The 26,745-nt window shown below is 36.9% G+C and overlaps 2 protein-coding genes across 5 annotated transcripts in view; both read left to right on the top strand.

Moving 5' to 3' along the window:
- Positions 1–11,388, top strand: part of CENPQ (centromere protein Q) — a 13,506-nt gene extending 2,118 nt beyond the window's left edge. For 2 of the 4 annotated variants that reach the window (XM_026707827.2, XM_087919382.1), the window contains exons 2-8: positions 1,271–1,328; positions 2,865–2,976; positions 3,626–3,694; positions 6,621–6,750; positions 8,478–8,597; positions 9,491–9,568; positions 9,710–11,388. In XM_026707827.2, coding sequence (XP_026563612.1) covers positions 1,295–1,328; positions 2,865–2,976; positions 3,626–3,694; positions 6,621–6,750; positions 8,478–8,597; positions 9,491–9,568; positions 9,710–9,853 — 687 coding nt within the window. In that variant the 5' untranslated portion in view covers positions 1,271–1,294 and the 3' untranslated portion in view covers positions 9,854–11,388. The remainder of the gene's footprint in view (positions 1–1,270; positions 1,329–2,864; positions 2,977–3,625; positions 3,695–6,620; positions 6,751–8,477; positions 8,598–9,490; positions 9,569–9,709) is intronic. The other 2 variants (XM_087919381.1, XM_087919383.1) reach the window with 1 other exon arrangement.
- On the top strand, positions 10,694–26,745 carry GLYATL3 (glycine-N-acyltransferase like 3). The gene is made up of 6 exons (XM_026707618.2): positions 10,694–10,820; positions 16,201–16,322; positions 18,550–18,657; positions 19,822–19,948; positions 24,571–24,697; positions 25,077–26,745. Exons 2-6 carry the CDS (start codon positions 16,245–16,247, stop codon positions 25,498–25,500), a joined length of 864 nt encoding a protein of 287 aa, XP_026563403.1. The 5' UTR covers positions 10,694–10,820; positions 16,201–16,244; the 3' UTR covers positions 25,501–26,745.

Raw genomic sequence — 26,745 nt, 5'->3', positions numbered from 1 at the left:
GAGTTTCTGTTTCTGAGTTTCTACTCTTTTTAGAGGAAATATTCTGCCTTTTTAATATTTCCCAGGACATTTCAATTTTCTAGGAGAGGGGTGGGTGCCAACTTCCTATAGTAGGTAAAACAAAAGCAGAAGCCATTGCGTGAATATGAATTTTATATGGGGATTTCAGTTCTGATTTCTGGTCTCTGTGAACTAAAATATAGCAAGACATGTTGCTATATATCACCATGTGTTCTTTTGCAATGAATTAGAGTAACCTCATCACTTAATGAGTCCTTTGTAGCTAAATGTGAAGAAAAAAATAATGAATTTGTGTTGTCTTCCAGAAAAATTATATGTTGCTGAGCAGTTTCAAAAGATGATAAGCTGTATCAGCAACTATCATAGAAATATGTCCTGATGTAAAGTAAATGCTGTTGATCATTATTGGGGCTTTACAATGAATTTGCAGTGTATTGTCACAAAGGAAGCATAGCACTTGGTCATTTGAAGCACATGCATTTCAGCATAGTTCCTTCTAGGATTTTGCAAATGAAGAGTTTTATTTTGCTGAAAAAGTTATCCTGTGTTGGGTTCAGCATATGTACATAAGTGCTATGGAAAAGACTGGAAACAGCTGGATCAAATCTTTCAGAGAGCATTATTTTGGGGAGGCTGCTTTTCTTGTACTGCATGGTTTGAGAAGTGCCCTTCAGATCCTTTGCATAGCACTAATAATTTACGGTACTGCATAATTCTAAGTTTATCTAGTAAGAAGTATACTCCAGTGAATTATATGGCATTCAGGGACCACAGTGTGAGGACTATTCAGTAACTTGAATCATCTTTCTCTTTAAAGCTGTTTATTAGTATGCAATAAGATGCAATAAGGAAATCAAATCGAATTATGTAGGTAAAGATGATATTTGATATGATTGGAGAGAACATTTTAGACCCAGTATGAGAATGATTGCAGTAATTACCTTAGAAATAAGATAAAAAATTTGAACATTTCATAAATACTACATAGAATGCCTATTTATAAAGGAAATTTGTAAAGAATGGCAGAAGAAAGCTTCAGACAGAAGCAATCCCTATTTCGTAGAACTTGATTCCAGTGACATAACAGGATTGATAAAAGTAAAGAGTAAGATTGTGAGTGGAGATATTTAAATGCATAAAAAGGTTTAGCATAAGCTATCATGCAGGTTGATAAGCCAAGCTGTATAAAGCATACATTTTTTAAAAAATCTGTTGCATATTTTTAAAATATAAACCATGTTTTCTATAGTGAGAAATATTAGTGATTCCGAAGATGGAAATGGAAGAGGAATCACAGTTTCTTGAAGGTATTGTTTTACATTTCTTATTGATGAGAACCTGAAAATGGGTAAGACATATTAGTATTTATAGTGCAGTTGTTTTGAATGATTCTTGTCTCTTAACTGTCTTTGTCCTACACAATTTGGGACAAAGCTGGGGCAGTGATCAACAAAAGAAAATATTTGTCATGTTGATATACAGACATTTCTAAAATTCTGTTTTCACTCTGTTATTATGGGGTACTGAGTGTAGATTAATTAGGAAAAAATGAATTTCAACAACTGTAGAATCAGACTGCAGCATAACAAAATTGACAAAAGTGAAGGCGGTCTGAATACTCTTTGAATGCAATGTATACATAGGTTGGACAATAAAAAGAAAATACTCATTCAAATTATTTAAAAATCTCAGTGTCCTTTGCATCAAATAACTATATGAATTGAAAATAAATTTAAAATATGTCTCAAACTTAAAACCAAATGATAGAAGATAATGTTAATTTTGGTAGACATATTTCACAGAACAAGTTAAACTAGCAAAACCAAAGAGTTTTGTGTTATTTTTATTCTTGGGAAACTAAAAAAAAATCACTTACCTTTCAAACACTAACTAGCCAAGACCTGTGCACTCCCTTTCCTTAGTAATCCACAAAAGTTTTATAGAAATGTTTTATTAATCATGCATACATTTTTGAAGATTTTTCTTTTGTCATCCTATAGGAAATGAATCAGAAATATAACTATGCACTTGATATGCTTATAAAACTATTATTATTGAAGCAAAAATCCATATAATTGTAATTCTCCATGTAGAAAATAATTATTTCAGTGCTGTTGTCCAGTGGCTACTCCTGTTATTTTTCAAGTTAGTTTTAAATGACAAATAGTTATTGAATCACTCAGCAATGACATGAAATCTATATTTATTTTATAATATCTTGATCTCCTGGAGGGATTCTACAATGATATATCAAGATTTTCTGGTATAGACATTATATAACTGCAGCTGACGGGTATAGAAGAACCATATAAGGTTATAATTATTTCTAGGCTTTTATTTAGCAGACAAAAAGACAAGAAATAGATGAAATATTAACTGTGTTTAATATGTAAGGGTCAATTATGTCCATTATTTGAGATGCATATTGAGAAGCTTGTATAAATGTCGAAACAAACAGCACTGAACTATAAATCAGAAAAATTAAAACTGGATGCCAAATGGAGCTATGTAATCCCTTAGTTAAGAATCACATGGAAAATTTGTTTAATGTAATTCTACCCTTTTTGTTGGTTGTTTCCCTAGAATTGTACTGCAATAAAGCTGATATGAAAAAACTAAACAAACCCTAATATTTTGAGAACCAGTCCAGGATTTTGTAACATTGGTTTAAATTTGTTTGTTGTAATTTCTCTGTTGTTTATAAAGGGAATCTTTTAATGGGAACATACTGCAGATATCTCACTTGAATTGTATAACACTAAGTATGTGTTATAGAGCCAGCAGTCTAACCAGATTTAGATGGAAGTTTTTTTTAGCATTCTTACTTTTTGCAATTGAAACAGAATCTCCAGAAACAAAATTCATGATGGTATCTTCAAAAAAAAAAGTGAAATACCAACGACTCCCAAAGAGCATTAAAAAGAGTCTAGAATCTAAGATCCATTGGACAATAATGTAAGTACTCATTATTTTCTCCAAATATCTTCTCCCTTTTGGGATGTTTTGCCTAAATTAATAAATTCAGTTATCATTAATAATAATTTCTAATTAAAAGAATTTGGGGGATGAAAAAAGATACTGATTTTGATTATTAGCTGGATTTTTGCAAATTTAAATGATTGCTTTAATTACAGAATCATTTTGATTGCACTGATTTCACCCAAATTGCACTGATTTCACCCAAATTTCACATCTGAAATGCAGCACTAGTATTTTCTGTTTTTTTGGCAATAACAAACAACTTCTTCACTTGCATAGTAGTTTCAGTTGCACAGAGTGCATGTAAACACACATCTGGAGGGAATGGAATTAGTATTTATTGCTGACCCTATTGAATTTTTTGCACAATGGTTTTGGTTGCACTTAATTGCCTGTAAACAAATGCATCTGGTGTTGTTACATAAAATCAACACATTATATAAATGCTCATGATTACACAGGAAACGTTCAAAAGCAAGACACAAATCAATCCTGTTTACCCTGAGGATATCTTGGGGTGGAACTGATTTTATATCTGCTATTAACACTTTTTCCAGGCAAGGACATGAAAGCATTATAATGTGCATATGGGTGAAAAATGCTAATATGTTCTCTCTCTTTACAGAGCTATTCTCTATGAAATTACACAAGATTATAATGAAACTGAAAAGCACCTGAATATCCTCAAGGAAAGGTAAAGAAACCACCTAAACAATAACAACCCAACACTCATGCCAATGTTAATCCAACGTTAGGATAACAAATGCTTTTGAATTCAGTAAGTTTTATCCTGAAAAAAGATTTAAAATAAGTTGTCTGCACTTAGCAGTATAATACAGGTATTGCTTGAGTTACGACAGTTCATTTAGCGAACTGGTTCAAAAGTAGCCCCCACCGCCCCAAAAAGTACTTAAGTCCCAGTCCCAAAATTACATATGTTGCAGCACCACAGCAGCTGTTCATCCTTACGACTGATTGAAGTGATACTACAACATGCCCTCTGCCTATTCCCCCCCATCCCACCCCCACCAGGTCTGCACAGACACTGGGCCTGCTTTCCTAGCTCCCGCCCCCACCCCAGCAAGTTCCACTTGCTTCTCCCCACCCTGTTTCTGATCTCTCACTTACCTTTCAAAGATTTCCAGAACCCCAGAAAAAGGCTGACCTTTGTAGCAGAAAAGCGGCCATCTTTTACTCAGGCACTGGTGAAGCTGTAAGAATGCAAGATCTAAGGAAAACAGCTTCATCAGCTTCTGAGTAAAAAAAAACCAAAACCCTTTAGCTTGTCTGCCACAAGACCAGCATCTCTGCCCACCTCGTTTGGTCCCAGCCTGGGCAGCGCCGCAGCAGCCTTCTGCTTGCTATTGGGTGGCTGGTTTGAATCAGCAGCTTCAGGAATTGGGGCATGTAGGCAGTGGCGATAATCAGTCAACGCAGAGCTTGTTTCCTTTGGACTGAATTGCAAGCTCGGCCTCTTTTATTCAGATGCTGGTGAAGCTGTTTTCCTTAGATGTGAGAACCTTTGCAGACCCAGCGGGGCAAGATGCAGGAACGGGGGAGCAACTATGGGGACCTCAAGGGAACATGATACATCTCCGTGGATAGAGGGAGGCTTTGGGTGGTTGGAAGCAGATGGCCTGTTCCAGCACTAGGTTCCTCTCCCCCCCACCCATGGTCTTCCCCACCCTGAGATACCTCATGTGCACTTAAAAACCTATGCATTTGATTAATACATTGGGGAAAGCGGGGGGGGGAATCATGTTCATTTAACATCAATTAATAAATCCTTGAGTGTAACTGGCAGGCTCCATTACATTTGTAAGTTGAGGATCACTGTTTTTGCACTAACCAGCAGCATCTTGACTATCTGGATCCTGCAGCTCAACTACGTTTTCTTTTTCTATGCCAGAAGTGAGGTACTGAAGTGTACTGCCATGAACTTGAGAGACGGCTAGTCTTCAGATTATGATAGCAATGGGGGCTAGGATTGCCTTCACTAAGCAATGTGGTGGTAAAGCATGCCAAATGACCACATTGCATGATCCCGACAGTCATGGTTGTCAATTTTAATCCCAAGATGTGCATGTCATTAAGCAGAAAGTGGAATCCCAAATAAGGAGCTTGGGATCGGTCCTGGGAGGCTGCATAAGAACATGCATGAATGAGGTGGGTTTAAAAGGCTAGAGACAGCATGCAAGTTTGGGGAGCAAGTTGCAGTAGTCCAGGAGGGTTGGAGAATAGATGGAGCAATGTATGACCTTCCTGCCATCTTCCTCATTGACATTGCTTGTGAGAAGCCAGCAGGAAGGATTGCAAATCTCCATAATGTGAGGCATCATAAATGTGAATTGGTTCCCAAGTGCCTGAATCTCAATCACATGACCAGATGGGAGCTATGACATCCGGAACATTGCAGATTAGCTGTAAGTATAACTAGTAAGTTCTAAGTTCAGGGCCATCACAATTTAAAGCAGTCATTATACAAGTGGTCAATAAATGAGGACTACCTCTGTACATCAAGTATTAGTACAAATAGAAAGGGGCTTTCTTTTCTTACGTCATTAATAGCCAAGTAATAGCAATTAATGTAGCAATCAAATTGAAATGGTGTTTCTGATATTCCTCTGAATTCCAAATATGCTCAAGAAAGCACTGCACATAAAACAGAGGGGAATTAGGACTTCACCTGTTACTTATATAGTGCTTCTAACGTACCCTGCAACTGTATTAGTTATTTTGGGAGCAACTGTGCCACATGTTGGGTCACGTTTAGCTTGTCACTGACAGCAGGTTTTTTTTAGAAATCATTTCTTAATTTTTTCCACTTTTATAATAAAAAACATCAGAATGGCATTGGTTCTTCAATTTTAATATTTCTGCCAATAGCATCTAGAATCAGAATTATTGCTCAATTATTAGAATCTAATACAAGACATTCAACTTATTAAAAGAAGAAATGATAAAGAGAAGTAGCATATTTATTTGAGTTGGTATGTTAATGTATAAATTACAATGTTGAAGATTCTAGTATGCAGCTGTTCTCTTCTGTACCTCCACCCTTTTATGCAGGTGCAAGAAAATAAGGTACACAGGTAGTCTCAATTTACGATCAGAATTTCTGTTGCTAAGCAAGGTGGTTGTTAAGTGACTCATGCCAAGTTTTATTTAAAAAATTGCCATAGGTAACCGAATCACTGCAGTTTCTAAGTGAATCATATGGTTATAAAACAAATCCAGGGAAGCTTCCTCCATTGACTTTGTTTGTTAAGCAAACTCATTGTTTGCTATGGGTGGTTTTTGCTGGAAACTGGAACGAAACACCATCTTTGGCCAAAATAAATTGCAGTTGCATGACCTGAGGGAAGCTACAAATGGCCACAAAAATGCTCACGCAAACTGTGTTGTTGATGCAAAAGATCAGTGCAGAAATGGCGGGGAGCAAAATATATTACAAATGTAAGAACTTCATTGATCTTCAACGAAGAAACATTTTAGCATAGTAACTAGTATCAAATTATCTCCTATTTGGTTTGATATTTTCATTGCATGATTTCATATATTACAGATAATCATGATAGCATTAGCATAAAATTATAATGTTGTTTAACAATTTATTGAAGGCTTCTGAAATGTATTGAAACTTTGGAAGTTCCTGTGGATGAGCTAAATTATCTGAGCAATGTACAAAAGGTTCTAAAAGAAGAAAAGGAAAAGTATACTTTAATGGAAGAAGGATTGGAGCATTTGGAGGTAAATATGGAAAAGAGGATGGATTTTGAGAATTTATATATTACATTGTGTGAATAAATAGTTAATGTGATATACTAAACAATGTTCCACGAATGAGATTTTCCCATTAGCTATGTTAGAATGTTGCTACAAAATCAATGAACAATCTTACTTGACTTTATTATTTCCATTCATATGTTGTTATTACTAAACCAAGCATCTGTAACATGTCATAGTAAATCTATTAATCTTTCATACATTGCAAAATGCTCTGATACTTATAAAAAGGAATATCACATCATTACTGTTCTTTCCTTTTTAATCTTTTTTTTTAAGGAGAGTTATGGACTTTAAAAAATGGTGCAATCAATCATTACATTATTGTTGCAGAACATAATGCAGATTAGCTAAGATATTATTAGTTGTGGTTTGATTCAAAGGATTAATTAGGTTTATTCAAATTTCCCTTTTAAATGGGCAAATCAATTAGAATTTTTTATTTATGCTTCTTTGCATAAAGTCTATTGATGGATTCAATTTTGGTCCAACTGATTCAGCAATGTTGATAATTATTAGGGTTATGTAATATTTGGATTCTGTTTTGGATTTATAGTATTTTCCAAAAACTTAGCAGCTGTTAAAGGGAAATGTTTGAATTGAATTAGAAGTATTGCACAGCCAATCAAGCTTCTGGTGGGGACTAACAGTGGGCTGATGCTCCTCAAAGGTGTTAACCCAAATTGATTCAAGAAGTTTTTTTTTTCCATTTCTGTATAAGTATAATTATTTTTACATACAATATAAACCCACCTCCTCTTTTGTCAGGTCTGTTTCTTTTGAACAATTTAAATCCTGCTAGTAGTACATTAAAGTCATGGGTTTCATCCTACCAAAGTTTTAGTAATGACAGCAATGTCATATCTGGCCTCATGTACTAAGACTTCAAGTTCACCTTGTTTATTCCTCATACTTTGAACATTTGGATATAGGCATCTGAGTCCTTTTTGACTGACTCTGCATTTGCTTCCTACATCCCCTATTTTGTATCTGAGTTTCCTTTCTCACCACTTGATTGAAAGTCTTGAGGTTTATGCTTGGGATCAGGTCCTAAAACTTGATCTCCCTCCCCTTCCAATTTTAGCTTAAAACCCTTTGGATAAGCCAAATCAGTTGTTTTCCAAACATGTTCTTCCTGGTTCTTGTGATGTGTAGCCAGAGGTGAGATGCTATCAGTTCTGTCGAGCCAGTAGTGCCGAAAATCAGATGAGACCGAACCAGTTCTCTCAAACGATCTGCTGTTGGGCCCGCCTGGGCTGCCATACTGTCCTTTATTTCCTGCTTTTGAAGTGTAGCTGGTTTGCGCGGCACAGGAGATTGCCGCATGTCAGCTGTTGAAGACACAGGGACCATGCAGTATTTCAGGGGGTGAGTAGGAAAGCCTCTGTGCATGTGCAAAGTGTGCATACGTGCAAAGCGTGCCCAACGAGCCACACCCACCGAATCAGTGGTAAACCATTTTGAAACCCGCCACTGTGTATAGCCCATCCCTTGCCAGAAGACCTTCATTAAAGTAATGTATATTGGTCTAGGAATTCAAAGTTCTCTTGACAGCATTATCCAGGAGAGAGAGAAGAAATATGTTACATAAACTTTATGACTTACATCAAATTTGTCTTAATTCTAACACAAATGCAATATATCCTTACTTTAAATACATTCGTTGTCATCTTCTTTCATTTTAACCATAGGAAGAAATAAGCAAAGATTTGTTAACATTACATACAGTGGATGACAAAATTCAAATACTTCAGAAGAAAATAAAAGCATTAAAACATGAGCTGACAACATTAGAAGCAGAAGCAGATGAGGTATTTGGGAGCCATTACTGGATTTATTTCTGGCCATAAGAATTATACAAGACTTACTTTTTCTTTGACAAAGCAATCTGAGAACTGAAAATAGCAGTCTCTTTTTTCTGGAAGCAGATACAGGTAGTCTTCAATTTACAAGCAGTTGTTTCGTGACTGTTTGATGTTACGTCAGCCTTGGAATAGTTCTTTATGGCTCTTCAAGTTGTTCCAGCCATTGTAAATGTTGCATATTGGCTGCTTGGCAACCAGTTCACATTTATGACTAATTACAGTATCCCACAGTCACATGATCACAATTTGCAATACAGGTAATCCTCGACTTAGATTTAGTGACAATTCAAAGTTATAATGGCACTGAAAAGAATGACTTAGAATCATTTTTCACACTTACAACCATTGCTGCATCCCCCTGGTCACATAATCTAAATTTGGAAATTTGACATGTATTTATGTTGGTTGCAGCATCCTGGGGTCATGTGATCACCTTTTGTTACTTTCTGACAAGCAGAAGTCAATGGGGAAGCCAGATTCACTTAACAACCATGTTACTAACTTAACAACTGCAGTGATTCACTTAACTCTGGCAAAAAAAATATAAAATGGAGCAAAATTCACTTAACTGTCTTGGTTAGCAATGGAAATTTGGGGCACAATTGTGGTTGTAAGTTAAGGACTGCCTGTATTTTTTTGCTGATTTACAGCACCCATTTGGGAGAATGTATTCAGATAACCACCTGATTCACTTAATGATTGCCATTAACATGATTATAAAATTGGGTCCAGTCATATGGGTACCTTGATTTAACAATTTTTCCAGTCCCAATTGACTATCTGTATGGGGACATTTGGTGTTCTATATCTATATTAACTGTTTTCTCCATTCTTTCCAGTTATTTCATAGAGATGTTAATCATGACCTAGGTATTCCTGATCTTTCAGTGGAGTATTTCAAACTACCTGCTCTTCAGGTGAGTAGAAATAGTGGCAGTATGTTTCAAGTACTTCGCAACAATAAGAAGTCTTAACTTGTCTTGAACATATGCCGTTGAATAAAAAGTATTCCACTCATTTTAATTTCATTTTTTACTGTTACACTTTCTATTTTATAGAATGAGGTTTTGAAGATTGGAAATCCACACGCTCTTCTTGATGACATGAATATCATCAAGCAATCAGATGAGATGAAAAATATGATGGCATTTCTAGAACAATTATATGAAATGGCAGACCATCGATGTACAGAAGAACAGTGAAGTAGCCTGTATCTTTAGTTCCTTTGTTCTTCCAAGGAAATCTTTGAAAGAAATAAGTTTTCCTAACGTGATTTGCATTCTGTAATTCTTCAGTGACATGGAAATTTTGGATGTAATTAAGAAAATATCATCTACAATTTTATTGGGGTAAAGATCGGCTTCTCAGTAACAAGCTAGTCCCATTCTGACTAATTACCATTAAGATTTGATGCAAAACTCTTCATGTTGATCACATGACAAAAGTTTTTAAAAGCCTTTTGACCAGTATTCCACATAAAGCTACTTACTACTATATAGTACCAAACAGAAAATTCCCCCTGGTTTTGAATTGTAGTTTCTTTTTGAATATGCTGGTGTAATTTAGATGCGAGCAGACCTGCTGCTTGAGAAACATGTACAAATGCAGATAACATTTAATTGCTTCATTGGCAAGCCAGTTTAAGCATAAACAAGTTTTCACTGGAGACTCACGACTCAGTTAAACTCAGAGCTAATGAGTAACAAGTTTCTAGCTCTAAAAAAATCAATGGGTAGGAGTTTATTTTTCCCCCTGCCTCCTGGAACTAGATATTTGTCATCTGCAATTTTTTGTGGATGTGGATAAAGAATATAAGCCACTTACTTAGGCTAATGCTCCAGGATTCTTAAATATGGTTTCTTTCTTTCACTCTGCTCCTTTAGCTGCAAGGAGCATTATACAGCAGGTTGAGGTGTCTTTCTTCACTTGGAATTGTATCTGAGAGAAAGAATGAGTGTCAAAACACTAACCTCGATCAGCATTATTCCTGTTTGAGAACGTATAATACTTCAATTTCTAGATCTTAAATGGAAAAAGCAGTTGCTTCTTCCATTTTTGTCTTTAGACATAGGTCTATGGGGGAAAGGTAGCATTAGTTTCAGGAAAGATTAATCATTGCCATTCTCTTAAATTGTTGCTGAACAAGCTGCTCACTTGGCCACCAAAGGGGTAAGTATTTGCTCCTTCCAGATGGTGGGAGAAAATCTTTAAAGTGGACTGTGCTTATTGTCTTTGTTCTCCCTTTAGATATCAGGCAATATCATTGGTTGCTTGAAGTATCCTAGTTAATACTAAACATTAAGATGTCCAATCACTTCTAATGAGAATGTTGATTTTATTTCTATATTTAAAAAGACCAATCTTGTATATAATCAAGCAATAGACCTGCTATTGCCTGCTATACTTTGAAGTATAATTGGTTCTTGTGGATATTGAAATTAATACTTAAAAGTAGGAGAAGCCTAAAATTGAACTATTTTAATTATAGGGTATCATTCTTCACTCAGATTACAGTTGAAAGAAAATAATACCTGATTCTCCTTGGATTTAAGAACAAGTTTAAGGGATAATTCTTTCTCTCAGGGTTGTGTTCCTTTCTGTTAATTTTCAAAGGATATTCACTTTTGGAAAATAAGACAAATTACTGTAGTTATCACCTTGGCTAGATGTCCTTTTTCATTTTTTGAAAGAGTTGTATATTTAAAAAATAAACATGCTTTTTTGATTCAACCCTAAAGAATACTGTGTTGTCAGTGAGATATCTGTAATTTATTTACATGTTTCTATGAGGAAAACTTACAGTAGCCTGATTCCCAGAAGTATGTATGGTTACTACATAAGGGACGTCAGAAGCTTAAGGCGGCATGTTTGAGAGACAGATTTTAGTTAAAATGTGTAAATACATCATATTGTAAATCTACATTTTCTGTGATATTATATTTTAATTTTTCAGCCTGTTGATGTGTTTCTATTCTGCAATGACTTTGTAGCTCTCTGGGATAAAGATTTAAGTCACTAGTTTGTAAACTTATGTAAATTGACAAGGACAATTTGGCTGAAGCAGCTGCTAACAAAAAACAAAATAATATTGCCTTAAAATAATCAAAAAAAAGTGTTTACTGCCTAATAAGGAAACTTATACTGCTTTTTAAAATGTCAATTTAGTTTAAATATAAATGTTTTATCTAAAAATTTTCTGTAGACATGCAATTACTTTAGTTGAGATAGACCACAACAGTCGTCCTATGTTCCAGAATAAACTATTCTAGAAACAATTACCTTTATTTCTGTAGGATATATTTTTACAGATGTTTTATGAGTTTTTATTTGAAGTTTCTTTTCCCTTTTCAACCACCCTACAGGGGAGATATATGTGACTCATGTTTCTTTTCTTTGGTCCATACATCACTTCAGGATCATTCTGCTGAAATCTGAGGCACAATGAATTTCTGGGGGGGGTATGGCTTAAGCAATAAAATAAATTTAAATTTGATATGCTTAATGTATTTACATTCATTGACACCCCTATCTCACATTTCCTCCTAAACACTCCTATTAAAGTACCGCTAGCTGCAAAAAACATCTGTATTCCTGTTGTACTTGTAGATGATACTCCTGTAAACCATGATCCACAAAAGATTCAGTCAGGCAAATAAGATTGTGAAGAGATAGGGTTGCATACAGAAACTTTCCCTGGCAAACATATAAAAGAAAATGGGTATCAAATATCAGAAGCTGAATGTTTTGAAGGCAGAGAAGCTACCTACTTTTCACAATTGTGCAAATTGATTGTATTGAATAATAGCAATTCTAATTTAAAGTATGTCAAAGCATCTTTTGTTGGAATAAATGCAAGCATAATTGCAGAGGAGGACTTGTGTAACAAAATACATGCATATATATATATATATATATATATATATATATATATATATATATATATATATATATATATATATATATATTTGTTTCTGAGGTTCCATGGGTATTTATATGTAGATCTTTGGTTGTGGGTTTTCTCCGCGTAAGATTTGAAGTATCTAGGCAGCGTTTGATGAAGTCTCATTCATCATCTTCAGGCTTCTGTCTCAGCTCTGTGCTTCTCAGAGTAATGGAGATTGCAGCTGCTTCCTCCTTTTAACTGCCAGTGGGGTGGAACTTGATTGGGTGGGGGCTTGGCTGTGTTCTGATTGGGTGGGGTGTGTTCTCATTGGTAGGGGTTTGGCTGTGTTCTGATTGGTTGGGGGTTAGCCGTGTTCTGATTGGTTGGAGCGTGTTCTGTTCAGGAGGGCTTGGTTGTGCTCAGGTTAGTTTTAGTTGCTGGGGATTTGAGCTGGAGAGTTGTGATCTTGCTGTTTGGCTTCTAGTTCGTGGTCCTGCTGCATCTTCATAGTGGGTGTTGGTTTGCTTCATGTATGGCTCAGAGGGTTTGAAGTGGGTAGTGATGCAGCTGCAGTGCAGCTTCTGGTCCATGAGTGGTTTCTCATTTTCTGAATGGGTGGGAGTCTGTTTCTACATGGAAGTGTGGTGGTGGCATCTTGTGTGGCTCTCATGGGTGTGGGTCCAGTGTCCTTCTTCATGTTAGGTACTCGTCTGTTCATGAGGCGGGTTTCCAAATGGCTGGAAGGCGGGAGGTGTCATCTCGTTTGTTCATGCTGTGTGGGCGTTTTCTATCTCTATGGCTTCTCTGATTATTCTGCTGTTGGAAGTGTTCGGTTTTGGCGATAGTTCTGGTATTTTAAAATCAATTTCATGTCCTGTGGCTTTGAGAGGTGTTGGACCAGGGAAGAGGTCGTTTCTTCTTTTTGATTGAGTTCTTATGTTCTTCAATGCGTGCGCTTATTCTTCTGTTAGTTTGTCAATGTATGTGTTAGGGCAGGCTGTGCAGGCTTTTCCGTTTTCTTGTTCTCTGGAGTTTACGTATATCTTGGTCACCCACCTTTCTCAAAGTAACATTCTACACAAACAAAAATTAAGGTAAAATGAGATGCCAAGAATGCAAATTCGATTTTGTCTTTGGGGTTTCTTAGGATGGTGGATATTTTTGCCAATCAAGTTTCACACTGGCAGTTAAAAGGGAGGAAGCAGCTGCAGTCTCCATTGCTCTGAGAAGCACAGAGCTGAGACAGAAGCCTGAAGATGATGAATGAGACCAGTAAAACTTGGTGCCTAGATTTGATCTACATATATATATATATATATATCATATATTATGATGAGAAGTGCAGCTCCCTCTTCATGTTTTGACTGTGTTCTGCATCTGAGTTATAACTGTAGAGTCTACTCCAGGTATGTGAAGTCAGCTCCAGCTATGTATGAGAATGAGGATTATGGCTTTTGAAATGGTTGTCTAGACAGATGAATGCATTAAGTATTCAGGGTTCCCTAATTTATCAGTAATTCCTTTAAATGGATAGATGTTTTTAAAAGTACTTAATTTTGAAATGCAAAACTTCCGATGAATTTATTTTTAGTCTGTCATTCTACCAATACTATAGGTTCTGAATCCAGGCAGTATAATTTCTGTGTTGTTAGTTTGGGATTCCTTCTTTTTACATACACTCTTCCACTATCTCAGTTGAAAGCTTCTATATATTTTCTTAGTATATGGTATCACTGAGCTTGAAAGGCAACATAGTTTAAAATTTTCCTGTACTGTACAGGATATGGTATTTTTTCAGCAATAATGCCTGATTTTTGTTCATCGTGTATTGCTTTGGGTAGCCTTTAGTGAAGGAACTAATATTCAATACATAAAGTCAGAATTGTAATTTGTAATTATATGATTGGTAATGAATGGAAAAAAGGACTGAAAGCAATCATCTAATAAGTACTGGTACAAAATCAATGATGTAATGCCCACTGGGGATTAAAATGCTGATTTGCAATTCCAGGTAATCCTTGAGGTATGACAGGTCATTTAATGATTGGTCAAAGTTACAACATAACCCCCACCTTAGAATTGTCTCTTCTCCCTCACCTTCCTTCCCACTTTCTTAGAAGCAGAAAGTCACAGGTCTAATCTAGAAGGGAAACACTGTGCTGAACCATTGAAAAGTGCAGGTGGTGGTCATTCACTCTCTTTCTGCTTCTCCAGGTCTTTGATGGGGGGGGTTTCTTCTGGAGTAGAGGACAAAGAGCCTCTTCCACTGAAGATTTCTCTGTGTTTTCTAATTTCTGTCTCTGCCTCTTTCCCAAACTGTACACACCTCTCTCTCTCTCTCTCTCTCTCTCTCTCTCTCTCTCTCTCTCTCTCTCTCTCTCTCTCTCTCTCTCTCACACACACACACACACACACACACACACACACTGGTCCATGGAAAAAATGTCTTCCATGAAACCAAAAAGGTACCAAAAAAGTTGGGAATCTCTGAATTAGACCCTGCAGGGTCCCTATAAGACAAGCCTTTTAAGGATTATGTATTAATAGAAAAGCAACTAACTTAGCTCAGTTCCTAAATGCTAAAGGTGTTGCACATAAAAAACAGAGGAGCTCTGGTCAACTATCACAGCCACCATTTTGACAGTTTTGCTGTACTGTTGTCTGTTGATGCCCCCACTAAATGCAAGCATGAGATAAACAGCCTGGTTTGTTTTCAGTCTTTCAAGTTGCCACAAAGCAAAAGTGGCATTTGATCACAAGGCAAGGAGGCATTGAGAAGTGTTTTCCCTTTTGCATTTGAGCCTCCCAAGAAGGGATGGGAAAGAGGAAAGAAAAAGAGGGGAAGAGAACAAGGAAAAAAGGAAAGGGGATGGAAGAAGAAAGAAAGAAGAGGGAAGGGAAAAGGAAGGATGGAAGGAAGGAAAAGCTCCCCCCAGTCCACCACAGGCATCCCGCGACCTGAGTGACGCTGAACTGGTCACTCCCACAATGGCCCCATGGCCACCTGAGGTCCACCACAACCCTGATGAATTGAGTTTGACACCCCTGATTTACACTGACTGGAGGGAAGCAAAACCGCAGGATTTCTTCTCAATTGTGCCATGTGGCCTTCTGGATATCTTCAAAAGATAAGTATTGGATTATGACATGGTGTCTGGAGAAGGCCCATGGGTCTTTAGGGAATCAAAGGGGCAGGGTGGGGGAGGACTAGGCCTTCCATAGTTTTCCTCATCCCCAAGTCACCCCATGCTCTACCTAATTTGACCCATGCAATCATTTAAGGAACATCAGAGAAAGCAGGGACAGGAGGTTATTAATTATATGCTTCATTTAACATAAACCTTGACTCCTGACACTAATGGGACATGACATTACTGTTATATGTTGAGGACTACCTGTAATATGTCGAGTTCCACCATAAAGCCTTGAATGGTTTATTCTTGAGGCCACCAAGCTCCATGAGACAATTTGTGTCTATGGTACAATTTCAGTTGGTATTGAATATTCAGAGCCCTCTTTATTGTATTAGTAAATGTAAAGACATCTTTACAAAGAATTTAAGATAAAATTCATCTTAATATTTAAGGCAATGCTAATCTTACAAAGCATTGAGTAAAATCTAGGAATGTCATTCGTGCAATCCATCAAAGTTCTCTTTGTTTCCAGATAACTCCTTTTGTACTAGGTTGCTGTTAAATGGGCAAGTGAAGATGTTGGTGCTTAACTGTTCTACAAAACTGCAGATCCTAGAACAAATGTTAAAGAAGTGTTTTCCTGAATCCCTCAAGGTAATGTAGATAATTCAAGATAAGATATTAAAATACATGAAAAGAAAAAAAGATCAAATCAAGCCATTTTTATTTATTTGTCACATGTATATAACCACTCATCTAACATAGTGATTCTGGGCAGCATACATAATAACCATTATTCTCAGGAGGCAGAGAATAGATGGGGGCGGGGACAGTCAGAGGTGGCATTTGCCGGTTCTCCGTACTACTCAAAATTTCCGCTACCGATTCTCCAGAACTGGTCAGAATCTGCTGAATATCACCTCTGGTCTTATGAGGGTTTAATTGATATCTGCTGTTCCCCATCAGTTCTTAGCAGCTTCTAGAAATCAAAATAGGTAGGACATCAACAGTGTCAATTAATTCACTAGGGATGAAGATAAGCAGCTGGTGTAATAACATATATCATTGCAATGGATGACCTAACCCAGCAGCTTCATTTACATGTCAAATAGGAGTAGAGAGTATTGAACTCTGCGGCATCTAGCAAAACAGGCCAGGAGCAGGAACTGTTGCGGTGTTGGACTGTAGGGCAGCAGGGCCAGTGTGGGGCAGCAGAGTATAGAGACAGCCCCATAACTTCAAGGACTAAGTTTAAGTATCATTTGTTCAGCACTATTGTAACTGCGGTCACTAAACAAATGTTAATTAAGCGAGGACCAGTGGTGGGCTGCTGCCAGTTTGGACTGGTTCCAGTGAACCGGTAATTGCAACAATCAGCTGGCCCTGCCCCCGCCCGATCCTGTCTTACATTTCCTTCTTTTGCAGCTCAGCTGATTCACACGGCACAGTGGATTACCGTGCCTCAGCTGTTCTAATTACCAGGGAAGGCTAGAAGGTGAGCTGGAGAGGTTCAAATGGTTCTTTATTGAATGCTTTGTGCATGTGCAAAGTGTGCATTAGCATGTGCTCACAGAACCAGTTGTTAAACCAGTTGCAGACCACCACTGGTGAGGACTACCTATACACAAGGCCTCCCGATGCATGTACATACTGGTAGTTTTCAACTTGCGACCAGTTGCTTAATGACCATTTGAAATTATGACAGACCCTGAATGAGTGCCTTATTGCTTGTAAAAATTCTGGTTGTCATAAAATGTGCCGCATCCCAACTTTCCCCCGTCCTCCCATGACTGCATTTTGGGTGCTTGGCAACCAGCTTACCTTCATAACATGTTGCAACATCCTGTGGCCATAAGACCATTATTTGCATTTTTTTTGCCAGTTTCCGGTATTTTTGATTGGTTTCTGGCAACAAACATTTGCACTTTCAACAGCAGCATCGACAGCAGCATTCACTTACTAGTCACAGATTTGCTTAATGACTGTGACGATTTGCATAATGAATGCTGTAAAAAAAAGTTGTAAAATTGGGTCTGTTCGCATGGGTTCCTCAACTTAGCATTGTAATGACTTACAAGTGGAAATCCAGTCCAGTTGCATTGTAAGTTATGACTACCTGTCTCTATATATTAGGTTTTACATAAGAGTTCTAGTAAAAGGACCATATCTCATTGTACACATCCCTAAATAAGTCTGTAAGCAATTCATTTATAAGTTGCAAATAGCATTGGGGTTTCACTGATGCTTTTGGGGGAATAATTTTGGGGAGAGGGAGAATGTAAAATTTATTTTCCTGATTTTGAAAGACTAGTCCATACACAGCTAATACAGAATCCATTTCTGTTGGCCTGTTTCCATTTAATAGGTACGTAATTAAAAAGAATATGGATGTCAAAAAATGTTAAACTATCGTAAAGTCAGTATTGTTTTCTAGAACACAAAACCTTAGTTTCAATGTTTGGATAAAATATTGCTCTTATTATATCTACAGGATAATTAACTTACTCCTTTTCTGAACAAATACAATCAAAATCTGGAAATTATAATCAATTCTTTCTTGTTGAATAAACTGTAATTTAAGATCTATTAAAATTGTTGACAGCAATGTTAGAGCAATTTTCCATTGTTTAAACAAAATGAAAATCTAACTGTTTTTCCCATTCATTTGACTTTGTCTTGTAACATTTAATAGTTGTTTCTAATACTTTAAGTGTCTAAAGCTGAAAATGCTGCTAGTCTGAATGAAGATGTCAAATAAATGTTGAAGTTGGAAATAGTGCCAGTTAGTGAAAGCTTTGAGAACATACAAGAACTTAAAGAAACAAATTATTAAAAATGTTTTTGTTTAATAAAACTTTGTAAGCTCACCTTTTTTTTGAAGGTTTATGGAGCAGTGTTGAATATAAACAGGGGAAATCCATTCAAAAAGGAAGTGATTGTGGATTCATGGCCAGAATTTAAAGCTGTGATTACTCGCCGACAAAAAGAGGTAAAACAATATTTGTAATGGATCTATCCTAAATACCCTGAAATGCACAGTGAACATTGGAGGCATTAATTTAAAATTTATACAGCTGTTCCTGAGTTAGTGTATTCCAAAAATGTGGGATGTTGTACTATATTAACATGTAGAGTTACAAAATTCAATGCCCTGGCTACTCTTGCTTTCATTTTTATTCTAATTTGCTTTTATGTCAAAACTGTGGTTGTCATTGTTTATCTTAACTATGTTTTCAAGGAGCCAACCAATTTCTAAGTGATGATTGTTTCTCTAAATCAGGAGTGGACAACCGTCTGGGTCTAAATGCAACTCTGATTACTGGGTAGGCACCAAGCACTTCATTTAGAATGTAACTGTTAAAAAAGCTTTTAGGGAAGAAGCTCAGCAAAATCAATCGGGGAAATTTTAGAGAAAAGTGAGAAAGTCAGTGAGCTAGGGACTGTGGTTTAGCTATCCTTCCTCTAAACTATATTTAATTTTAATTGACATTTCAGATTTAGTTATAATAATAAGTAGAACTGAAAGTGGAAATGAAAAGTTCTGATAGCCTCTGAGAAGATCAAACCAATAATACCAAACATAACATTGAAATGAAATAAGCAGAAAGTGGTGAATGTGTTATCTCTATTGTACTGTAATTCCTAAAAAAGGAAGATTATACTCATTGTGGCCCTTAACCATCTTTCTAAAGACCTGCTTTTCCCAAGGAAAATGGTGGACTTCCTTTCAATTGTATGATCTTAAGCAAAGTCTTGGTAGACATTTGTTGAAGTTATTTTTATTTGGTCCCTGCATATAGAGTAGGGTTGAATTCAGTGGCTAGTGGCTATTTCAATTCAATTGTTTTGTTTTATGTAATGTATTACGTGAATGCAGTCCAGGCAGCATGGGAAAACGATTGCAGTGGCTTTCTTAACCATTTTCCAGATTGAAAGTAGTTTATTTTTCCTTCCTCAGCCAAGAAAACTCCCAACTGGTATCCTAGCTGCAGTTCCTTGTATCTTTTCCCAGTAATCTGCATCTAGTCAGTGCCCTGATCTGCAGACCTCCTCATTTCATTTTTATGACCTTTACCCATAGCAACAAATTAGGCGCATATCTGCATACATAATATTATGAATTGAATTAAGATATTGCTTTTTTCACACATAGTCCAAAAGTGATGCCCTAGACTACTTTACAAATGCCTGTGCTGTTTTCTACAAAAATCTGCAAGCTTACCAGGCATTGTTGGAGAACCCAGAAGCTATAAACTGGGAGCAAGCCTTCCAGATACAAGGTAAAAGTTTTCTTTGCTGTGAGAAAGAACACAGTAATGATTATCCTGAATTTTTAAAAATATTTTAAAATGAGAGGCTGAAAAATTCTGGTGGTGCAATGCTGAGCATTTCAACAGTGAGTCATCAATCATATATGATGTCAAAGTCTTTCTCCACTCATTTTTTACACCAGTATGCTTAATTATACCATCTATTATCCCAGACTATCCCAGAGTCTACCAAGTGAGAAAAGCTGCTTCAAATAGAATAATAATAACACTGATAATACAGGTAAACCAGATACTTAATAGGTTTCTGTTTTTTCATCAATCTTTTATGATGAGATGTTTCTCTTGAGGGAAACAGTTTCTCCTCAGAGAAACAGAAGGTAACTGGAACAGGTAAGCAACTTTTTTTGATTCTCCAAGTGCAGGAGCCATATCATTTCCCATATGAAACTTGTTTAGCAAGCAGAGTAATGTGGTTGGATTGGAGCTCCTTAGAAGCACCATTTTCTTCTCTAAATTACCTTATATAACTTTAAACTTATACTATTTTGATTTTAAGCAGGAGGAAAGCTTGTGAGGGCCAATGGCATGCTTCCTTGGCATGGAGGATCTTTTTCTTTATTATCCTTGTCAGAACATTAAAATCTTGTTCTGACATTTTTAAATTTCCAAGGCACATGGGAAAGTTATAGGATAGCATACAGGTGAAACTCGAAAAATTAGAATATCGTGCAAAAGTTCATTTATTTCAGTAATGCAACTTAAAAGGCGAAACTAATATATGAGATAAACTCATTACATGCAAAGCAAGATAGTTCAAGCCGGGATTTGTCATAATTGAGATGATTATGGCTTACAGCTCATGAAAACTCCAAATCCCCAATCTCAGAAAAAGAATATTGTGAAAAGGTTCAATATTCTAGGCTCAAAGTGTCCCACTCTAATCAGCTAATTAAGCCATAACACCTGCAAAGGGTTCCTGAGCCTTTAAATGGTCTCTCAGTCTGGTTCAGTAGGAATCACAATTGTGGGAAAGACTGCTGACCTGACAGTTGTGCAGAAAACCATCACTGACACCCTCCATAAGGAGGGAAAGCCTCAAAAGGTAATTGCAAAAGAAGTTGAATGTTTCCAAAGTGCTGTATCAAAGCACATTAATAGAAAGTTATGTGGAAGGGAAAAGTGTGGAAGAAAAAGGTGCACAAGCAGCAGGGATGACCGCAGCCTGGAGAGGATTGTCAGGAAAAGGCCATTCAAAAGTGTTGGGGACATTCACAAGGAGTGGACTGAGGCTGGAGTCAGTGTATCAAGAGCCACCACAAATAGACATGGGCTTCAAATGTCGTATTCCTCTTGTCAAGCCGCTCCTGAACAACAAACAACATCAGAAGCGTCTTACCTGGGCTAAAGAAAAACAGAACTGGTCTGTTGCTCAGTGGTCCAAAGTCCTCTTTTCTGATGAGAGCAACTTTTTCATCTCATTTGGAAATCAAGGACCCAGAGTCTGGAGGAAGAATGGAGAGACACACACTGCAAGATGCTTGAAGTCCAGTGTGAAGTTTTCACAGTCTTTGTTGATTTGTGGAGCCATGTCATCTGCTAGTGTTGGTCCACTGTGCTTCATTAAGTCCAGGGGCAACACAGCCATCTACCAGGAGATTTTGGAGCACTTTATGCTTTCTTCCGCAGACAAGCTTTATGGGGATGCTGACTTCATTTTCCAGCAGGACTTGGCACCTGCCCACAGTGCCAAAAGCACCAAACCCTGGTTCAATGTCCGTGGGATTACTGTACTTGATTGGCCACCAAACTCACCTGACCTGAACCCCATAGAGAATCTATGGGGCATTGCCAAGAGAAAGATGAGAGACATGAGACCGAACAATGCAGAAGAGTTGAAAGCCGCTATTGAAGCATCCTGGTCTTCCATAATACCTCAGCAGTGCCACAGACTGATAGCTTCCATACCATGCCGCATTGAGGCAGTAATTGCTGCAAAAGGGGCCCAAATCAAGTACTGAGTCATATACATGCTTATACTTTTCAGAGGTCTGATATTGTTCTATGTACAATCCTTGTTTTATTGATTGCATGTACTATTCTAATTTTCTGAGATTGTGGATTTGGGGTTTTCATGAGCTGTAAGCCATAATCATCTCAATTATGACAAATCACAGCTTGAACTATCTTGCTTTGCATGTAATGAGCCTTATCTCATATATTAGTTTCACCTTTTAAGTTGCATTACTGAAATAAATGAACTTTTGCACGATATTCTAATTTTTTGAGTTTCACCTGTAGGTATTTTGTTAACACAGAAATAAAGTAACAAAATAATTTAAAAATGAGATTTGCTTATATCTACAGTTTATCTATATCTCATCAATAGTAGCCCACCCTGACCTTAAAATGATTCCTAATCCAATGTCCTGACAGTTATCACACGATGGAATGGTCATTCTTCCTTAGACCTGCCCTTCCCAAATCCTACTTGCTTTCAGCTGCATCCCAATCATCACAGAGACTTAGCACCATGAAGGTGCCTCTTCCTTTTCCTCTGTTTCCTGACATTCTTTCTATTCAGCCAAAGCTATAATGAGATAAAATGGCTGAGATTTGATAAGATCACTTCTTGTGCTTCATTACTATTCCTTCGCCAACCTCAAAGGAAGGAGAAGCAGAGAATATTTTCTCCAGTGTGCCTCCATGACTGTTCTTTCTAGCTTCCAACAGGTCCTTCTGACTGCCTCTTCCTATAATAAGTCAAGGAGAGAAACACATACCTCTGAAATTCTGCCACTATGCCTAAATTGACATCTAGTGGTACTGAAAGCAAAGAGAAGATAGGACCAATAGGCTTAGAGAAACCTTGCTGGGAAATGAAAGGAGTGTTATGCTCAAGTGGCAATGAGTACTGCTCTATATAATAATCCCTCTGAAATTAATTATAGATCCCTACTCCCAGAAGAATTTATTTATTTATCAAATTTCTACACCTCCCAGCTTATCTAAGTGACTTTGGGGTGTTTGCAAACAACATATACTAATAGGTGGTAGCCTATGTCACAGATTCGTCAAGGGATGACAAAATACAAATTTACAAGATAACCTTTAAACCTAGGTGAGTTATTACTTTTAAGCAATAACTGATAAAAGAAAAAGTGATAAAAGAAAACTGAACTCCAATAAGTTTGCATTTATTTTTATCAATAGATTTAATTTTGTATTAATATAGTAGATTTCTTAATCTTTGCTTCCAGTGACTATTGCTTCTATTCTTAGTTGATACTTAACTTTGTGTACAAATAATTAAAAGAAAGGTCAATAGTACTCTTCTGACACTCTTTGAAGTTCAGTTCTTTTCTCTACTTCAATTCCCTGTGTAAAGAACAAGCTTAAGCCTCTTTCCACTCATATATATATAACACGTTAATGGGCATTTTCTGCTCCAGACTAATTGAATCAGCATCCTTCTATACTCCTTGGACAATACCATGTACCACCAAGACTAACAGCTTCATTTTTATCAAACTAGAGTTTCCTCAGAAATTCCCCACCTCCAACAATATGTGGAATATTTGTGGGTAGGCTTTAATATTATTTTTTCTTCCTTTTCTGGTAAATAGGCAAGCTATGGAATATGATGTTGTCCTGTCTATTTCTGATGAGCTATTCTTGCTTCCAACTGAATTTTAAAGAATTCAGTCTACTTTCTTTAAGATCTGATCACCTTCTCTTTTGTACACCCAGTTATCTTTTCCAAATCTGGCAGTTACTGTTAGCGTATAGGTGCACATGATGATAAAAATTGAATGTGAACTAATCCAACTGGGTAGTTTTCCACAGCAGTTTCCTTATTTAGCTGGAGAGTCCATCTCCAGTACAAACATTCCAGAAATCATGCAATTTTTATCTGAAATAGGTATTAATTGACAGAATGACAATTGGTTTAGAACAATACCACTTTCAGTAAGGCAATGGTCAACTGATAATTGTATGCCAAGTGCATTTAACCCCAGCAGAGTCCTCCAAGGTATAAATGTTGTTGCAGCTGCCTGGCTAAACAGGCACTTATATTGGGCAGCAGCTAGATAAAGGATAAGGGAGTGGCTCCATTAGCAAAGATCAGTCTGCATAGCAATATCAAAGGAAGGAAAGCAAAAAAAAAAATAGAATAACCACCAGCAAAATGAATGGACTTGATTATAGCGGTAATGGGCACACTGTGGGAAAACCTGAAGCACTAAATTAGGGACAGATTGTCATGGACAAAATCTGTCTGATCTCTAAGAATTGATTGTGACTTAGTGGCAAATAATTGATTGAATGTTCTTGTGAATGACTATTTCGCTGGATGTCTTTCTGTCATGTGTTAGGTGTTTCTGGCAAATAAGAATGAATTTATTACTTGAATAATCCAGCATGTTGATACCAATTTGACTGCAGATTTGGTTTCATAAACTTGAATTCTTTTTATTTTCATTTATTCCAAAATAGTTTCCAAAAATGTCCAAGTATTTTAAGCAAGATTGCAATATTTTTAGTTTTATAGATCATTAATAGTTTTGGTTATATTTAAAGATGCTGTTTTGTTTAGATGCTTTATTTAAAATATTTTTTTTTTCTGAACATAGGTTTACAGGATGGCTTATACAAAACTTCCAGGACTATTGCTGATGCGAAGCATGTCAATGTGAAGTTGTCTTCTTTCAAAATGGTAATCTACCCTGACCCAGATGCACTTCCAGATGTTCAACTTCCGTATGTCTAACTGTATTATTACAGGTTTTTTAATAGAAATGGTCCTTTTCAATAAATATCAAAGTACAATTTTAATTTATGAAGAATGGATATAAAAGTTTGCCCCTATTACCCCAGTAATTTCTGAAATTCTCTGGAGAATTTTTAAGTTTAATAAACTTACTCTGAAGGTTGTAATTATCTGTTTGGGTGGGGAGAAAGGAAGACTCCAGAACTGAACATTTTTCTACCCGTTTGCCCTATTGAACAAATTATGTCTTAAAAGTCCTACTTTTGGGTATTTCTTTGCGAACATAAAATGATTCAGTTCCCCCATGTGTTCCTATATTCATTTATCCTAAGTTTTTACAGTAAATTGTTAAGCAAATAACCTTTTTAGGTTAGTTCCTGCACCCAAACTGACGTCCCTTGATGCATCTCATGCAAGTTTGCTGAATAACACCTGGTCCCGAGGAGGAAGTGACCAATGCCTGAAATACCTCATCAACCTCATTTGCTGTTTCCCCAGCATGTGCATTTTGGATGAACATGGATGCCCCATCTCCTGGGGTCTGACAGACCAATTTGCTACTATGATCCATGGTTATACATTGCCCAAGCATCGTAGGAAAGGGTACAACCGTCTCATTGCAACAAATCTAGCTAAGATGTTACACAGCAAGGGCTTTCCTGCTCAAGGAAATGTTCTGGAGGATAACTTACCACCACTAACTCTGCTAAAAAGCATGAATGCCACATTCTTACCTTGTCAGTTTGTCAGACTTATCCACACCCCTTTCTGCCTTTTAGATAAACCTGAGTGAGCTTAGTGGATTTTTTTTTTTTAAATCTATGTTGGTTGGAAAATGTAGCTACCTAATTTGGGGAATCAAAGTTGTATTTGATGTTATACACATTTGAACATGTTATAATATAGTTAGACATAATCTTGAAGTCCATTTATGAAATGGCAATGCTATTCCACATTAAAGTGAATGCAACTTTTAAAGGAGCAACAGTTATTTTCAAGCTTAGACAGAGGCCTGATAAGAGATCTTAAACAAATAAGAAGGTAGTACTCAATTGGAAGCACTTATTGATAATTGTTTTCATAGAATGCAAAGACTTTTTAAATTCACCAACTCCAATTATTCAATCTTCTCCATATTACTAACCAAACCCTTTGAATTTTGTATATTCTTTGATTCTTGTATGTTCTTTGAATCTACATAAATGTGATGAAATATACCGTGTTTCTCATATAATAAGGATGGGTCTTTTTTTTTTTGAGCCCCCCCCAAAATGGCTAGGTCATCTTTTCGGGGGTGACTAAATTCCCCCCCCCCCGCATCTTCAGGCGGGCGGGCAGCGACAGCTTGGATGTTGACCTTGGCGTTGATGGGGCACTTCGTATCGGGGTCAATGCAGGCAGCACCATATCCCGGTGTGCAACAAAAGTACTAACGGCAAGCCCCCCCACCATTCCCCCCCATTTCACATGTTTTAATATAGGCCTTAATTTGGGGGGAGGGGCTTAATTTCATTTCATGCCTATAAAACATGCTGGGACTTCCTACTGGGGGAGGCCGTATTGTTGGAGAAACATGGTGGTAAGGAGGTGGATCCCCAAGAGAGAAGGGATGCATTTCAGAGGAATAAGAGGCAACTCGGTTCAGATTCTGTGTGTGTGAGAAATAGGGTGAAAATAATTCTTCCCTTTGCAGAGTATATTGTATGCAGATAGTAGTGTGCTTAGTGTGGCAAGATTTTGTGTAGATCATTACAATTTAGGTATTAAACAACATATGCAACCTAAATAACATAGAGAAGCAGTTTAGTTTAGTGATCAAGGTACCACGCTAGAAAGCAGGAGATCATGGGTTCAAGACCCACCTCAGCCATGAATACCACATGGGTGATTTTGGGCCAGACACACACTCTCAGGCCAAACCACCTCACAATTGTTATTGTGGAGAAAATAGGAAGAGGCAGATGTATTGCAAATGTTCACCAAATTGGGTTGTCTATAATAATAAAGATGGGAGACAAATAAATAAATAAAAAATAAA

Source organism: Pseudonaja textilis, chromosome 1 (genome assembly GCF_049901715.1).
Source record: "Pseudonaja textilis isolate UNSWEBS1 chromosome 1, rPseTex1.2, whole genome shotgun sequence".
Lineage (NCBI taxonomy): Eukaryota > Metazoa > Chordata > Lepidosauria > Squamata > Elapidae > Pseudonaja > Pseudonaja textilis.
This window is presented reverse-complemented; position numbering and strand designations above follow the sequence as displayed.

Coding starts and splice junctions, on each gene's coding strand:
- GLYATL3 (XM_026707618.2), top strand. CDS start 16,245: ATGTTGGTGCTTAACTGTTCTACAAAACTGCAGATCCTAGAACAAATG. Junction 18,658..19,821: donor TTACTCGCCGACAAAAAGAG/GTAAAACAATAT, acceptor TTTCACACATAG/TCCAAAAGTGATGCCCTAGA. Junction 19,949..24,570: donor GCAAGCCTTCCAGATACAAG/GTAAAAGTTTTC, acceptor TTCTGAACATAG/GTTTACAGGATGGCTTATAC.